The sequence below is a fragment of the Brassica rapa genome, chromosome A01 (assembly GCF_000309985.2).
Source record: "Brassica rapa cultivar Chiifu-401-42 chromosome A01, CAAS_Brap_v3.01, whole genome shotgun sequence".
In the NCBI taxonomy this organism is placed as follows: Eukaryota; Viridiplantae; Streptophyta; class Magnoliopsida; order Brassicales; family Brassicaceae; genus Brassica; species Brassica rapa.
Genome location: NC_024795.2, coordinates 28,291,297 through 28,309,340, shown reverse-complemented (window position 1 = coordinate 28,309,340; position 18,044 = coordinate 28,291,297). Strand labels below are relative to the sequence as shown.

General features: G+C 26.6%; 1 protein-coding gene and 2 long non-coding RNA genes across 3 annotated transcripts in view; all 3 read left to right on the top strand.

The window, feature by feature from the left end:
• Positions 1-4,470: 4,470 nt before the first annotated feature.
• Positions 4,471-6,557, top strand: LOC103849919 (translationally controlled tumor protein 2). The gene is made up of 2 exons (XM_009126633.3): positions 4,471-5,795; positions 5,908-6,557. The coding sequence occupies exons 1-2, from the start codon at positions 5,685-5,687 to the stop codon at positions 6,067-6,069; spliced, it is 273 nt and encodes a 90-aa protein (XP_009124881.1). The 5' UTR covers positions 4,471-5,684; the 3' UTR covers positions 6,070-6,557.
• Positions 6,558-7,819: 1,262 nt separating this feature from the next.
• On the top strand, positions 7,820-9,252 carry LOC117134112. The gene is made up of 2 exons (XR_004458267.1): positions 7,820-8,004; positions 8,690-9,252. It is a non-coding gene; the product is annotated as an uncharacterized LOC117134112 (long non-coding RNA).
• Positions 9,253-15,498: 6,246 nt separating this feature from the next.
• LOC117134126 overlaps positions 15,499-18,044 on the top strand; it is a 5,382-nt gene continuing 2,836 nt past the window's right edge. The window contains exon 1 of the long non-coding RNA XR_004458286.1: positions 15,499-15,543. This is a non-coding gene — a long non-coding RNA (uncharacterized LOC117134126). The remainder of the gene's footprint in view (positions 15,544-18,044) is intronic.

Here is an 18,044-nt window from a genome sequence, read left to right as displayed (position 1 = left end):
ATATAATATTTTGTATATAATTTAAAATAATATATATATATATATATATATATATGTTTGGGTAAGAATTTTAAGATTATATTTTTGATAAAAATGTTACAATTATATTTTTGTATAAAAGTTAAGGTTATAGATGTTATAACAAAAAAGTTAAGGTTATATATATATACAATTTTTTTGACTCATCACATTCTTATTGGATTTAAGTTAGAACTAGAGCTTGACCCGTGCGTCCGCACGGATTTTCATTTTTTAAGTTTTTTAATTTATTTAATAACATTTCTAAATAATAGATTATTTGAATATTTTTTAAGTTCTTATGAACTTATTTGGACCTAGAAGAATTTGACTTAAATTCTGATAGAAAATTTGTAATATCCAAATGAAGTTTAATTTTAAAACCCAAAAGCTAATATCCAAAAAAAAACTGATTTGTACTCGACTGAGTACTTGAATGTCCATGTGTTGATTATGTAACAAATAAAAATTCTTTGTTAACCCGTTTGAATTTTTGTTACGAATGAAATAATTCATTCATACATGTGAAATTATTATTGCTAACATATAAAAATAAATGATGTTAAATTATTATAGTAAATAAAATTAATTATATAATTATAAAAGTGATAAAACACTTAAAAATAAGTAAGTTGTGTTTTATAATTTTTAATAAATATTGTCGAATAAATTAGAAAAAATAATCAGTGAAAATGGTTATAATTAAGGAAATTAAAATCTGTAAAAATTAAGAAACGACTTAAAATAGGTAAGTATTATTTTGTACTTTAATTTTACTTTTAGTAGAATAAATAATTGATTAAAAATATGTAAGGTTTTTTAAATGTTACGTGATTTAATTGGGATACAAATTTATTAGTTTAGATTTGGTGGAAAAGAAAGATATCTTTGTATATTAACTAACCAATTTAGAATTTTCAATATATTTTGGATATAATTAATACAAAAGAGTGTTCATGGAAATCTTGGATTTGATTCTATTGACAAAAATAAATTGAGAAATAATTAAAACCAATTGTGTACGTGTTTCAAAACCAATCGGTATATAAAAATATTTAATTGTGCTGTTAATAGATTAATTGGACTGTGTAGATAATAATAATTAAAACCGAGATTTAATTGGTTATTAGATTAGTTTTTACTATATTCTTTATGGCCTACTGATGTATAATGGCATGTTCGAAGAACGATGTTATATAATGGATCGATTTGTTGTGGTACGTTTTACAAACTTTGTATGCAAAAGTAGTCAATTTTGATTTTGCAAATGTTGGATCTGATTCTGTTGACAACACTAAACCGAGAAATAATCAAAACCAATCGTGTACGTGTTCCAAAACCAAATGGTATATATAAGTATTGAATTGAATTTTAGATAGAAATAATAGGATTGTTTAAATAATATGTAACCGAGATATACTTGGTTATGCATCACGTTTAAATTTGGTTAGATATGGAACAATAATTTTGCTGCTAGAATTAAAAGCAATGACATTCCATTGTAATTATTGAGGAAAACTCAGGGTTAAATACAAAATGTACTTCTGTTTTAATAGTTTAGACTAGATTTTGACCCGCGCAGGCGCGCGGATATATATTTTGAAAAATATGTTGATATTTGTTTTTCCTGTAAATATTAGAGTTTTACAAAATGAATCCAAGGAACAGAACCGATACCGATCCGAAAATATAGTACCAAACCCGAACATAAATTGATTAAATATTCGAATTATTCAAAAATTTGTTATTTAGAGAACCAAATCTGATCCGAACCGAAGTATTTGAGTACCTGAATTTATCTAAAAAATAGATTTATATACTTATATATATATATTAATTATTTTTAGATTTAACGTATATAAAACATTAAAAATGATATTTTTAAATTGGTTTAAAACTTGAAAATATATATATATATATATATATATATATATATATATATATAGTCAAAAGTAAATATCTGCAATAGTTAAAGTATACTCAAATCACCAAAAATACTTAAAATAATTATTGATTCCGTATCCCAAATTTTAAATCAAGCCAATTGATATGTTAAGCTAAGGTATTCTGACATATGTTATTCAAATTTATAGGTAATATATTATTTTATTTATAGATTTTGAGAAATTTAAAATAGATAATGATTTAAAACTTTAAAAATAATTTAAATGGGTTATCCAAACGCGAACCAACCCCGCAAAGATCCGAATCAAACTCAAACCAAAATTTAGAAACATCCTAACAGGACTTAAATCTTTGATCCCGAAAACCCGAAACACAAACCGATCAGAACCAAACCCGTATGGGTGCCTGAAATCCCATCCCTATTCATTATTATATATCGTATACTGTTATCATATAATTAATCGTATTTTATACGTACCATCATATAAGTAATCATATAACTAATAGTATTTTATACGTACCATCATATGGATAATTACATATATTATATTTTCAAAACTTAATATGAAATATAAAAACCATAATTTGAGTTGGTATTTCAAATTGAGCTTTGTATTGTATTTTTATTATATATATTGACAATATTTTTTTATAATAGTTATTGAAAAATAGTTTAGTAAAAATCCATTTTTGAATATATGTATTATTTTTTAATCAATTTTTGATATAAATCAACTTTAAATTATTATTTTGATTTGAAATATGTGTATAAAGTTTAAATTTTGTTTTATGGTTAGTTTAGAAAAGAAAAAGTTTTAGGCAATTAGATTGACCCGTTTTCGTATATTTTAAATCTGGCCTAGATAGATAGTTTCTTATAATATGATGGACTTTTAATTTTTTTTAATTACATAAGCCCATTATTTTTTTTTTAATACTACTATCCTTGTTTCCAAACAAAATTAATTTTTTTTAAAAGACTACAATTCATGTTTCCAAACACTCCAAATTTTTTTAATAATCCTATTCAAGTCTCCAAACACTCCAATTTTGTACTTGAGTTTTAATAAGATAGATGCTAACACAATGACAACACCAGTACAAAATCACAAATCTATTTCGATTTTGTAATTGAATTTGGGATTATTTTTATTTAAAAAAATATTATTCATCAAATTTAAAATATTTCTCATAGCACATCAAATAAAAGTAATGTCACAAAAATGCAATACTACATACTGTTTATGACACTATCTAGACTTAGAAGTCTATAAAACTCAGGCGCATATTCAAGTCGTAAACGTGTTCAGTTTTCTTTCAGAATCCTTTTATTTTCTCTAACATGCATGTGATGATGTGAACTAAAACATACTGAAATTTATAAACAGCTTTCGATCGTCATACACCAATATTGGTGTGAGTTTCTTGAAGGCTTAACCCATTTTTTTTTTTATCAAACCTTACTTTTATAACTTCTTACTTTTCCATGACTGGAAAAAGTGTTCCTAGAACATGAAAACAAACCATCAAAACTAAACAAACGGCTAATACAAAGAAGTAAATACAACATAGAAAGATAGGAACATACAAAACGCCTAAACAATGATGTTGAAAAATCTTCTAATCTCAAAAACCAGCGAGCTGTAAAGTGAGATGAAGCCAATGAATTTAGAGACCACCACCAGTGATATAAATTCCAAGATTGAAGCAGCATCAAGTGCACAGTCAACAAACTCCAATACGGCTACAAAAGCTTAAACCATTTAATTTACATGGTCTGGACGTAAATTTTTTGAAAGTGATATGCGCTCGTTTACTATAAGAAAAGGATTTGCCAGATTCCAACCAAATGGCTGTAAGAAATAACTCATAAATTAGCCATGCGACATTAAGCAATTCATGTGTAAGTTGCAATAATTAATAGCAAAGAAACTGTGGGTTACAGTACTCCAATATATCTCATATAGATTCTATATTTTGACATATTTTCTGCTTTTAATTTTTTTTCTTTTTATACTATTTAGTGTAGTAATAAAATGCATCCCCTAGACTATATTTGCGAAGTGATTTTGCCACATGTCAATTCTACAATCAATTTCACAAAACAAATATGACATAGCTACTGAAATTGATGACATGTCTTATAGCTTAATATGACATGGACAACTGCATTTAATGTTAATTTATATTTTTGGTAAACTTTTTAAAATATGATAATATCTCATATATTACATTTAATGTCATTATATTTTTGGAATTTTTTTTAGAATATAGGAATAACTCATAAATCATCATTAAAATAAATATATTCAAATAAGACATTATAAATTTCGAAATATAATTTAATTATATATTTTTAAATTATATAATTTTGTTACTAAAATTTTCAAAAATGTATACAATTTTTTTTAGAAAATTATAAAAATTTAATCAAAAAATCATTATTTTCTTATATATCTACAAATTTTATAAATATTGTTTAATTTTAATTTTTGGTAATTATGCAACTTTTACAAATTTATTTAAAATATTTAATTAAAATATTTAATTAAAATAAATAGATAGAAAAATCTATCTAAGATTATAATTTCAAATATATACATGCATATTCTTAAATATAATTTTTATGTGTAGTTAAATCAAATTAATATTAAAATATTGATATGAAAAGAAAATTTACAATATTAATAACATTTTATTTTAAAATATAATTTATATTTATCTGTTAAAAAATATTTTAGATTTTTTTACTGCACATGGTGCAAGAAGACACTTAGTATACTAAAAACAATTACTATTCTTGTTATAAATTTCTTACTCTGTGTAATTATTCATATAGAATTTTAAAAAGGTCAATAGTAGTCAAACTTCTTTTAGTGAGTCCAATCTGACGCCGAGCAATTATTGCGTCCACATGACAAAAGTTTATTCGCGCCTGCAGCTCTTCTCTCGTACTTGCCAATTTCGCTCTTTTATTTAACTTTTACAGTAAAATAATATACTTTCTAGTTTTAATCCGATAATAGCATAGGCAAGTGAGGGCATGTTTATTGGTACAACCCATTGGGGTTTCTTAACCAATATTATATCAATTAACTTAACTTAATTGACGTAATTGAAAACTTTTAATTTTCTATCCTATATTGGTACAATCCTATTGGGGTCTCTTAACCACTTCTCCTTCATTTTCATCGTGACTTTGAGCTTCAAACATCTTGTACCAATTCAAGCACTCCTTCCTCGATCACCATCCTTTCACAAACTTCAATCTTCACCGCGAACTCCTTTAAACTCTGATTTTTGACAAATCACAAAAACAAAATCTGATCAAAACGACCAGAAGCTTTATTCAATCAATCTGAAACAGAGATAAAAGAAAACACTTGAAGAACAGCTCTGGTTCAGATTGAAAACACCACAAAAGTCTGCAACTGCGAAAATCAAACTCAAATTTACAGAGAATACTGTCTAGAGCGTCGATCTTGAGGGGAAGAAGAAATCCATTTTTTTATGTCAAAAGAAAATAAAATAAAAAAACAACATATCTTTTAAACAAACGTCTCTTATTGTCCTTAAATAAGACACGTTCTTCCCTTTTTTCCCTATTTTTGATTTATTTTAAATATGTTTTCACCTAAGAGATGAGCTTAAGAGACACCTATAAAAGCTATTATCAACCTAGTCGAAATATATTGATATATATATATATATATATACATTGTGTTGTGGCCTTTGTTCACTAGTGGGTTGTGAAAGGAGCGATGAATTTCGACATTGGAGCAGATCCATCAGCTGAAGAAGGTGGTGAAGACGAAGGAGTTGATGACCAAGCTGTAAAGGTTGTTGATATCATCGATACTTTTAGGCTTCAGGTATAACTCAGTGACCTCTTTTAAATCTTCCTTTACTTTTGGCGCAAGAAAGAAGACAAAGGCCACCTTGGGAATGAATTTGAGATTAATTTTTTGGGGTATTAATGTGTAGGAGCAACCACCGTTTGACAAGAAACAGTTTGTGATGTTCATGAAGAGATACCTAAGGCAAACAGTCCCTAAGCTAGAGTCGGAAAAGCAAAAGATAATCAAGAAACACATTGATAGTGCTACCAAGTTTTTGGTGTCAAAGCTCAAAGACTTTCAATTGTAAGCTCTTATCATCTCTTACAGTATTTTCGATAATTTTTTTTGTCAAATTGCGTTTTATTATTTGGTGATTATTTAAACGAATGTAATCACAGCTTCATAATGCACATAGATTATACAAATAGATTTTCTGAGAATTTTTAAAAATACGACAATATTGTTTTAATGCATAGTTGCATCTCGTACAAACATATGATGATGTTCAAAGAGTTTTGGAGCCTTTGTTGTCTCCGTTTTTCAAGAAAATAGTGATTTTATAATGGTTATTCCATTGATTTAGGAAGTATTATGAAGTTTTACTAAATTAATTCATAAAAGAATTATAACGACTCCCATATATCATTAAAAAGAGCTTAAAATACCTTAATATAAATATAGAATGTGGTTAGCAAATTTAAAACAACATTAAAGATTATATGCTTAGTATATAAAACATTTACCAAAAACTCAATATTTTCGTAGGGTTTTAACACATAGATTTTGACAAAATTTCAAAAAAATGACAATATTGTTTTAATGCATAGTTGCATCCTGCACTAACAAATGATGATGTTTAAAGAGGTTTGGAGCCTTTGTTGTCCCCGTTTTTAAGGAAAATAATGATTTTATAGTGGTTATTCCATCGATTTAGGGAATATTATGAAGTTTTACTAAATTAATTGATAAAATTTTTATAAAGATTCCCATATACCATGAAAAAGAGCATAAAATACCTTAATACAAATGTAGAATGTGGTTAGAAATTTTAAAACAACACTAAAGATTATATGGTTAGAATATAAAATATTTACCAAAAACTCAATATTTTCGTAGGGGTGTTAACACATCGATTTTGAGAATATTAAAAAAAAATGACAATATTGTTTTAATGCATAGTTGCATCCTGCATTAACATATGATGATGTTCAAAGAGGTTTGGAGCCTTTGTTGTCCCTGTTTTTCAGGAAAATAGTGATTTTATAGTGGTTATTCCATCGATTTAAGGAATACTATAAAGTTTTACTAAATTAATTGATAAAAAATTTATAAATATTCTCATATACCATGAAAAAGAGCATAAAATACCTTAATACAAATGTAGAATGTGGTTAGAAATTTTAAAACAACACTAAAGATTATATGCTTAGTATATACAAAAACTCAATAAAACAGTTAACACATAGATTTTGACAAAATTTTAAAAAATATGACAAAATTATTTTAATGCATAGTTGCATCATGCACTAACATATGATAATTTTCAAAGAGGTTTGGAGCCTTTGTTGTCCCCGTTTTTCAGGAAAATAGTGATTTTATAGTGGTTATTCCATCGATTTAGGGAATATTATGAAGTTTGAGAAAATTAATTGATAAAAGAATTATAACGATTCCCATATACCATGAAAAAAACTTAAAATACCTTAATACAAATGTATAATGTGGTTAGAAATTTTAAAACAACACTATGCTTAGTATATAAAACATTTACCAAAAACTCAATATTTTCGTAGGGGTTAACACATAGATTTTGACAAAATTTCAAAAAATATGACAATATTGTTTTAATGGAAAGTTGCATCGTGCACTAACATATGATGATGTTCAAAGAGGTTTGGAGCCTTTGTCGTCCCTGTTTTTCAGGAAAATAATGATTTTAAAGTTGTTACTCCATCAATTTAGGGAATATTATGAAGTTCTACTAAATTAATTGATAAAAGAATTATAACGATTCCCATTTACCATGAAAAAATCTTAAAATACCTTAATACAAATGTAGAATGTGGTTAGAAATTTTAAAACAATACTAAAGATTATATGCTTAGTATATAAAACATTTATCAAAAACTAAATATTTTCGTAGGGGTTAACACATAGATTTTGACAAAATTTCAAAAAATATGAAAATATTGTTTTAATGCATAGTCGCATCCTGCACTAACATATGATGATGTTCAAAGAGGTTTGGAACCTTTGTTGTCCCTGTTTTTCAGGAAAATAGTGATTTTATAGTGGTTATTCCATCGATTTAAGGAATATTATGAAGTTTTACTAAATTAATTGATAAAAAATTATAAATATTCTCATATACCATGAAAAAGAGCATAAAATACCTTAATACAAATGTAGAATGTGGTTAGAAATTTAAAAACAACACTAAAGATTATACGCTTAGAATATAAAACAATATTTTTGTAGGGGTTAACACATCGATTTTGAGAAAATTTTTAAAAATATGATAATATTTTTTTAATGCATAGTTGTATCATGCACTAATATATGATAACGGTCAAAGAGGTTTGTTGCCTTTATTGTCCCAGTTTTTCAGGAAAATAGTGATTTTATAGTGGTTATTCCATTGATTTAGGGAATATAATGAAGTTTGACTAAATTAATTGATAAAAGAATTATAACGATTCCCATATACCATGAAAAATGCTTAAAATAACTTAATACAAATGTATAATGTGGTTAAAAATTTTAAAACAACACTAAAGATTATATGCTTAGTATATAAAACATTTACCAAAAGCTCAATATTTTTGTAGGGGTTAACACATCGATTTTAGGAAAATTTTAAAAAATATGATAATATTTTTTTAATGCATAGTTGCATCCTGCACTAATATATGATAACGATCAAAGAGGTTTGTAGCCTTTGTTGTCCCCGTTTTTCAGGAAAATAGTGATTTTATAGTGGTTATTTCATCGATTTAGGGAATATTATGAAGTTTGACTAAATTAATTGATAAAAGAATTATAACGATTCCCATTTACCATGAAAAAAACTTAAAATACCTTAATACAAATGTAGAATGTAGTTAGAAATTTTAAAACAATACTTAAGATTATATGCGTAGTATATAAAATATTTAGCAAAAACTCAATATTTCCGTAGGGGGTAACACATTGATTTTGACAAAATTTAAAAAAATATAAAAATATTGTTTTAATGCATAGTTGCATCCTGCACTAACATATGATGATGTTCAAAGAGGTTTGAAGTCTTTGTTGTCCCCGTTTTAAAGGAAAATAGTGATTTTATAGTGGTTATTCCATCGATTTAGGGAATATTATGAAGTTTGACTAAATTAATTGATAAAAGAATTATAACGATTCCCATATACCATGAAAAAACTTAAAATACCTTAATATAAATGTAGAATGTGGTTAGAAATTTTAAAACAACACTAAAGATTATATGCGTAGATATAAAACATTTAGCAAAAACTCAATATTTTCGTAACACATAGATTTTGACAAAATTTAAAAAAATATGACAATATTGTTTTAATGCATAGTTGCATCTTGCACTAACATATGATGATGTTCAAAGAGGTTTGGAGCCTTTGTTTTCCCCGTTTTTCAGTAAAATAGTGATTTTATAGTGGTTATTCCATCTATTTAAAGAATATTATGAAGTTTTACTAAATTAATTGATAAAAAATTATAAATATTCTCATAAACCATGAAAAAGAGCATAAAATACCTTAATACAAATGTAGAATGTGGTTAGAAATTTTAAAACAACACTAAAGATTATATGCATAGTATATAAAATATTTACCAAAACCTCAATATTTTTGTAGGCGTTAACACATAGATTTTGACAAAAACTCAAAAAATATGACAATATTGTTTTAATGCATAGTTTCATCCTGCACTAACATATGATGATGTTCAAAGAGGTTTGAAGCCTTTGTTGTCCCCGTTTTTCAGGAAAATAGTAATTTTATAGTGGTTATTCCATCGATTTAGGGAATATTATGAAGTTTGACAAAATTAATTGATAAAAGAATTATAACGATAACCATATACCATGAAAAAAGCTTAAAATACCTTAATACAAATGTATAATGTGGTTAAATATTTTGTAGGGTTAGCCCATAGATTTTGAGAAAATTTAAAAAAATATGACAATATTGTTTTAATGACTAATTGCATCCTGCACTAACATATGATGATGTTCAAAGAGGTTTGGAGCCTTTGTGCTCTCCGTTTATCAAGAAAATAATAATTTTATAGTGGTTATTCCATCGATTTAGGGGGTATTATGAAGTTTTACTAAATTAATTGATAAAAACAATTGAACAATGCTCATTTACCATGAAAAATAGTTTAGCATACATTAATACAAATGTAGAATATGGTAGAAATTTTAAAACAACACTAAAGATTATAGGCTTCAGTATATAAAGTATTTACCAAAAACTCAATATTTTTGTAGGGGTTAGCCCATAGATTTTAAGAAAATTTCAAAAAATATGACAATATTGTTTTAATGCCTAGTTGCATCCTGCACTAACATATGATGATGTTAAAAGAGGTTTGGAAACTTTGTCGTCTCTGTTTATCAAGAAAATAATAATTTTATAGTGGTTATTCCATCGATTTAGGGAGTATTGTGAAGTTTTATTAAATTATTTGATAAAAACAATTGAAAGATGCTCATTTACCATGAAAAAGAGTTTAGCATACATTAATACAAATGTAGAATATGGTAGAAATTTTAAAACAACACTAAAGATTATAGGCTTCAGTATATAAAGTATTTACCAAAAACTCAATATTTTTGTAGGGGGGTTAGCCCATAGATTTTGAGAAAATTTCAAAAAATATGACAATATTGTTTTAATGCCTAGTTGCATCCTGCACTAACATATGATGATGTTCAAAGAGGTTTGGAGCCTTTGTGCTCTCCGTTTATCAAGAAAATAATAATTTTATAGTGGTTATTCCATCGATTTAGGGGGTATTATGAAGTTTTACTAAATTATTTGATAAAAACAATTGAAAGATGCTCATTTACCATGAAAAAGAGTTTAGCATACATTAATACAAATGTAGAATATGGTAGAAATTTTAAAACAACACTAAAGATTATAGGCTTCAGTATATAAAGTATTTACCAAAAACTCAATATTTTTGTAGGGGTTAGCCCATAGATTTTGAGAAAATTTCAAAAAATATGACAATATTGTTTTAATGCCTAGTTGCATCCTGCACTAACATATGATGATGTTCAAAGAGGTTTGGAGCCTTTGTCGTCTCCGTTTATCAAGAAAATAATAATTTTATAGTGGTTATTCCATCGATTTAGGGAGTATTTGAAGTTTTATTAAATTATTTGATAAAAACAATTGAAAGATGCTCATTTACCATGAAAAATAGTTTAGCATACATTAATACAAATGTAGAAATATGGTAGAAATTTTAAAACAACACTAAAGATTATAGGCTTCAGTATATAAAGTATTTACCAAAAACTCAATATTTTTGTAGGGGTTAGCCCATAGATTTTGAGAAAATTTCAAAAAATATGACAATATTGTTTTAATGCCTAGTTGCATCCTGCACTAACATATGATGATGTTCAAAGAGGTTTGGAGCCTTTGTCGTCTCCGTTTATCAAGAAAATAATAATTTTATAGTGGTTATTCCATCGATTTAGGGAGTATTATGAAGTTTTATTAAATTATTTGATAAAAACAATTGAAAGATGCTCATTTACCATGAAAAATAGTTTAGCATACATTAATACAAATGTAGAATATGGTAGAAATTTTAAAACAACACTAAAGATTATAGGCTTCAGTATATAAAGTATTTACCAAAAACTCAATATTTTTGTAGGGGTTAGCCCATAGATTTTGAGAAAATTTCAAAAAATATGACAATATTGTTTTAATGCCTAGTTGCATCCTGCACTAACATATGATGATGTTCAAAGAGGTTTGGAGCCTTTGTCGTCTCCGTTTATCAAGAAAATAATAATTTTATAGTGGTTATTCCATCGATTTAGGGAGTATTATGAAGTTTTATTAAATTATTTGATAAAAAAATTGAAAGATGCTCATTTACCATGAAAAAGAGTTTAGCATACATTAATACAAATGTAGAATATGGTAGAAATTTTAAAACAACACTAAAGATTATAGGCTTCAGTATATAAAGTATTTACCAAAAACTCAATATTTTTGTAGGGGTTAGCCCATAGATTTTGAGAAAATTTCAAAAAATATGACAATATTGTTTTAATGCCTAGTTGCATCCTGCACTAACGTATGATGATGTTCAAAGAGGTTTGGAGCCTTTGTGCTCTCCGTTTATCAAGAAAATAATAATTTTACGGTGGTTATTCCATCGATTTAAGGGGTATTATGAAGTTTTACTAAATTAATTGATAAAAAAAATTGAACGATGCTCATTTACCATGAAAAATAGTTTAGCATATATTAATACAAATGTAGAAATATGGTAGAAATTTTAAAACAACACTAAAGATTATAGGCTTCAGTATATAAAGTATTTACCAAAAACTCAATATTTTTGTAGGGGTTAGTTAGCCAATAGATTTTGAGAAAATTTCAAAAAATATGACTATATTGTTTTAATGCCTAGTTGCATCCTGCACTAACATATGATGATGTTCAAAGAGGTTTGGAGCCTTTGTGCTCTCCGTTTATCAAGAAAATAAAAATTTTATAGTGGTTATTACATCGATTTAGGGGTATTATGAAGTTTTACTAAATTAATTGATAAAAACAATTGAACGATGCTCATTTACCATGAAAAATAGTTTAGCATACATTAATACAAATGTAAAATATGGTAGAAATTTTAAAACAACACTAAAGATTATAGGCTTCAGTATATAAAGTATTTACCAAAAACTCAATATTTTTGTAGGGGTTAGCCCGTAGATTTTGAGAAAATTTCAAAAAATATGACAATATTGTTTTAATACCTAGTTGCATCCTGAACTAACATATGATGATGTTCAAAGAGGTTTGGAGCCTTTGTGCTCTCCGTTTATCAAGAAAATAATAATATTATAGTGGTTATTTCATCGATTTAGGGGGTATTATGAAGTTTTACTAAATTAATTGATAAACATAAATGAACGATGCTCATTTACCATGAAAAATAGTTTAGCATACATTAATACAAATGTAGAATATGGTAGAAATTTTAAAACAACACTAAAGATTATAGGCTTCAGTATATAAAGTATTTACCAAAAACTCAATATTTTTGTAGGGGTTTGCCCATAGATTTTGAGAAAATTTAAAAAAATATGACAATATTGTTTTAATGCCTAGTTGCATCCTGCACTAACATATGATGATGTTCAAAGAGGTTTGGAGCCTTTGTGCTCTCCGTTTATCAAGAAAATAATAATTTTATAGTGGTTATTCCATCGATTTAGGGGGTATTATGAAGTTTTACTAAATTAATTGATAAAAAAATTGAACGATGCTCATTTACCATGAAAAAGAGTTTAGCATACATTAATACAAATGTAGAATATGGTAGAAATTTTAAAACAACACTAAAGATTATAGGCTTCAGTATATAAAGTATTTACCAAAAACTCAATATTTTTGTAGGGGTTAGCCCATAGATTTTGAGAAAATTTCAAAAAATATGACAATATTGTTTTAATGCCTAGTTGCATCCTGCACTAACATATGATGATGTTCAAAGAGGTTTGGAGCCTTTGTGCTCTCCGTTTATCAAGAAAATAAAATTTTATAGTGGTTATTCCATCGATTTAGGGGGTATTATGAAGTTTTACTAAATTAATTGATAAAAACAATTGAACGATGCTCATTTACCATGAAAAATAGTTTAGCATACATTAATACAAATGTAGAAATATGGTAGAAATTTTAAAACAACACTAAAGATTATAGGCTTCAGTATATAAAGTATTTACCAAAAACTCAATATTTTTGTAGGGGTTAGCCCATAGATTTTGAGAAAATTTCAAAAAATATGACAATATTGTTTTAATGCCTAGTTGCATCCTGCACTAACATATGATGATGTTCAAAGAGGTTTGGAGCCTTTGTGCTCTCCGTTTATCAAGAAAATAATAATTTTATAGTGGTTATTCCATCGATTTAGGGGTATTATGAAGTTTTACTAAATTAATTGATAAAAAAATTGAACGATGCTCATTTACCATGAAAAATAGTTTAGCATACATTAATACAAATGTAGAAATATGGTAGAAATTTTAAAACAACACTAAAGATTATAGGCTTCAGTATATAAAGTATTTACCAAAAACTCAATATTTTTGTAGGGGTTAGTTAGCCCATAGATTTTGAGAAAATTTCAAAAAATATGACAATATTGTTTTAATGCCTAGTTGCATCCTGCACTAACATATGATGATGTTCAAAGAGGTTTGGAGCCTTTGTGCTCTCCGTTTATCAAGAAAATAAAAATTTTATAGTGGTTATTCCATCGATTTAGGGGTATTATGAAGTTTTACTAAATTAATTGATAAAAACAATTGAACGATGCTCATTTACCATGAAAAATAGTTTAGCATACATTAATACAAATGTAAAATATGGTAGAAATTTTAAAACAACACTAAAGATTATAGGCTTCAGTATATAAAGTATTTACCAAAAACTCAATATTTTTGTAGGGGTTAGCCCATAGATTTTGAGAAAATTTCAAAAAATATGACAATATTGTTTTAATGCCTAGTTGCATCCTGCACTAACATATGATGATGTTCAAAGAGGTTTGGAGCCTTTGTGCTCTCCGTTTATCAAGAAAATAATAATTTTATAGTGGTTATTCCATCGATTTAGGGGGTATTATGAAGTTTTACTAAATTAATTGATAAACAAAATTGAACGATGCTCATTTACCATGAAAAATAGTTTAGCATACATTAATACAAATGTAGAATATGGTAGAAATTTTAAAACAACACTAAAGATTATAGGCTTCAGTATATAAAGTATTTACCAAAAACTCAATATTTTTGTAGGGGTTTGCCCATAGATTTTGAGAAAATTTCAAAAAAATATGACAATATTGATTTAATGCTTAGTTGCATCTTGAACTAACATATGATGATGTTCAAAGAGGTTTGGAGCCTGTGTGCTCTCCGTTTATCAAGAAAATAATAATTTTATAGTGGTTATTCCATCGATTTAGGGGGTATTATGAAGTTTTACTAAATTAATTGATAAAAAAATTGAACGATGCTCATTTACCATGAAAAATAGTTTAGCATACATTAATACAAATGTAGAATATGGTAGAAATTTTAAAACAACACTAAAGATTATAGGCTTCAGTATATAAAGTATTTACCAAAAACTCAATATTTTTGTAGGGGTTAGCCCATAGATTTTGAGAAAATTTCAAAAAATATGACAATATTGTTTTAATGCCTAGTTGCATCCTGCACTAACATATGATGATGTTCAAAGAGGTTTGGAGCCTTTGTGCTCTCCGTTTATCAAGAAAATAAAATTTTTATAGTGGTTATTACATCGATTTAGGGGTATTATGAAGTTTTACTAAATTAATTGATAAAAACAATTAAACGGTGCTCATTTACCATGAAAAATAGTTTAGCATACATTAATACAAATGTAGAAATATGGTAGAAATTTTAAAACAACACTAAAGATTATATGCTTCAGTATATAAAGTATTTACCAAAAACTCAATATTTTTGTAGGGGGTTATCCCATAGATTTTGAGAAAATTTTAAAAAATATGACAATATTGTTTTAATGCCTAGTTGCATCCTGCACTAACATATGATGATGTTCAAAGAGGTTTGGAGCCTTTGTGCTCTCCGTTTATCAAGAAAATAATAATTTTATAGTGGTTATTCCATCGATTTAGGGGTATTATGAAGTTTTACTAAATTAATTGATAAAAACAATTGAACGATGCTCATTTACCATGAAAAATAGTTTAGCATACATTAATACAAATGTAGAATATGGTAGAAATTTTAAAACAACACTAAAGATTATAGGCTTCAGTATATAAAGTATTTGCCAAAAACTCAATATTTTTGTAGGGTTTAGACCATAGATTTTGAGAAAATTTCAAAAAATATGACAATATTGTTTTAATGCCTAGTTTCATCCTGCACTAACATATGATGATGTTAAAAGAGGTTTGGAGCCTTTGTCGTCTCCGTTTATCAAGAAAATAATAATTTTATAGTGGTTATTCCATCGATTTAGGGAGTATTATGAAGTTTTATTAAATTATTTGATAAAAACAATTGAAAGATGCTCATTTACCATGAAAAAGAGTTTAGCATACATTAATACAAATGTAGAATATGGTAGAAATTTTAAAACAACACTAAAGATTATAGGCTTCAGTATATAAAGTATTTACCAAAAACTCAATATTTTTGTAGGGGGTTAGCCCATAGATTTTGAGAAAATTTCAAAAAATATGACAATATTGTTTTAATGCCTAGTTGCATCCTGCACTAACATATGATGATGTTCAAAGGGTTTGGAGCCTTTGTCGTCTCCGTTTATCAAGAAAATCATAATTTATAGTGGTTATTCCATCGATTTAGGGAGTATTATGAAGTTTTACTAAATTAATTGATAAAACAATTGAAACGATGCTCATTTACCATGAAAAAAAGTTTAGCATACATTAATACAAATGTAGAATATGGTAGAAATTTTAAAACAACACTAAAGATTATAGGCTTCAGTATATAAAGTATTTACCAAAAACTCAATATTTTTGTAGGGGTTAGCCCATAGATTTTGAGAAAATTTCAAAAAATATGACAATATTGTTTTAATGCCTAGTTGCATCCTGAACTAACATATGATGATGTTCAAAGAGGTTTGGAGCCTTTGTGCTCTCCGTTTATCAAGAAAATAATAATTTATAGTGGTTATTCCATCGATTTAGGGAGTATTATGAAGTTTTACTAAATTAATTGATAAACAAATTGAACGATGCTCAGTTACCATGAAAAAGAGTTTAGCATACATTAATAAAAATGTATAATATGGTAGAAATTTTAAAACAACACTAAAGATTATAGGCTTCAGTATATAAAGTATTTACCAAAAACTCAACATTTTTGTAGGGGTTAGCCCATAGATTTTGAGAAAATTTAAAAAAATATGACAATATTGGTTTAATGCCTAGTTGCATCCTGCACTAACATATGATGATGTTCAAAGAGGTTTGGAGCCTTTGTCGTCTCCGTTTATCAAGAAAATAATAATTTTATAGTGGTTATTCCATCGATTTAGGGGGTATTATGAAGTTTTACTAAATTAATTGATAAAAAAATTGAACGATGCTCATTTACCATGAAAAAGAGTTTAGCATACATTAATACAAATGTAGAATATGGTAGAAATTTTAAAACAACACTAAAGATTATAGGCTTCAGTATATAAAGTATTTACCAAAAACTCAATATTTTTGTAGGGGTTAGCCATAGATTTTGAGAAAATTTCAAAAAATATGACAATATTGTTTAATGCCTAGTTGCATCCTGCACTAACATATGATGATGTTCAAAGAGGTTTGGAGCCTTTGTGTCTCCGTTTATCAAGAAAATAATAATTTTAAGGTTATTCCATCGATTTAGGGGGTATTATGAAGTTTACTAAATTAATTGATAAAAACAATTGAACGATGCTCATTTACCATGAAAAAGAGTTTAGCATACCTTAATACAAATGTAAAAATATGGTAGAAATTTTAAAACAACACTAAAGATTATAGGCTTCAGTATATAAAGTATTTACCAAAAACTCAATATTTTTAGTAGGGGTTAGCCCATAGATTTTGAGAAAATTTCAAAAAATATGACAATATTGTTTTAATGCCTAGTTGCATCCTCACTAACATATGATGATGTTCAAAGAGGTTTGGAGCCTTTGTGCTCTCCGTTTATCAAGAAAATAATAATTTTATAGTGGTTATTCCATCGATTTAGGGGGTATTATGAATTTTACTAAATTAATTGATAAAAACAATTGAACGATGCTCATTTACATGAAAAAAGTTTGCATACATTAATACAAATGTAGAATATGGTAGAAATTTTAAAACAACACTAAAGATTATAGGCTTCAGTATATAAAGTATTTACCAAAACTCAATATTTTTGTAGGGTTTAGCCCATAGATTTTGAGAAAATTTCAAAAATATGAAATATTGTTTTAATGCCTAGTT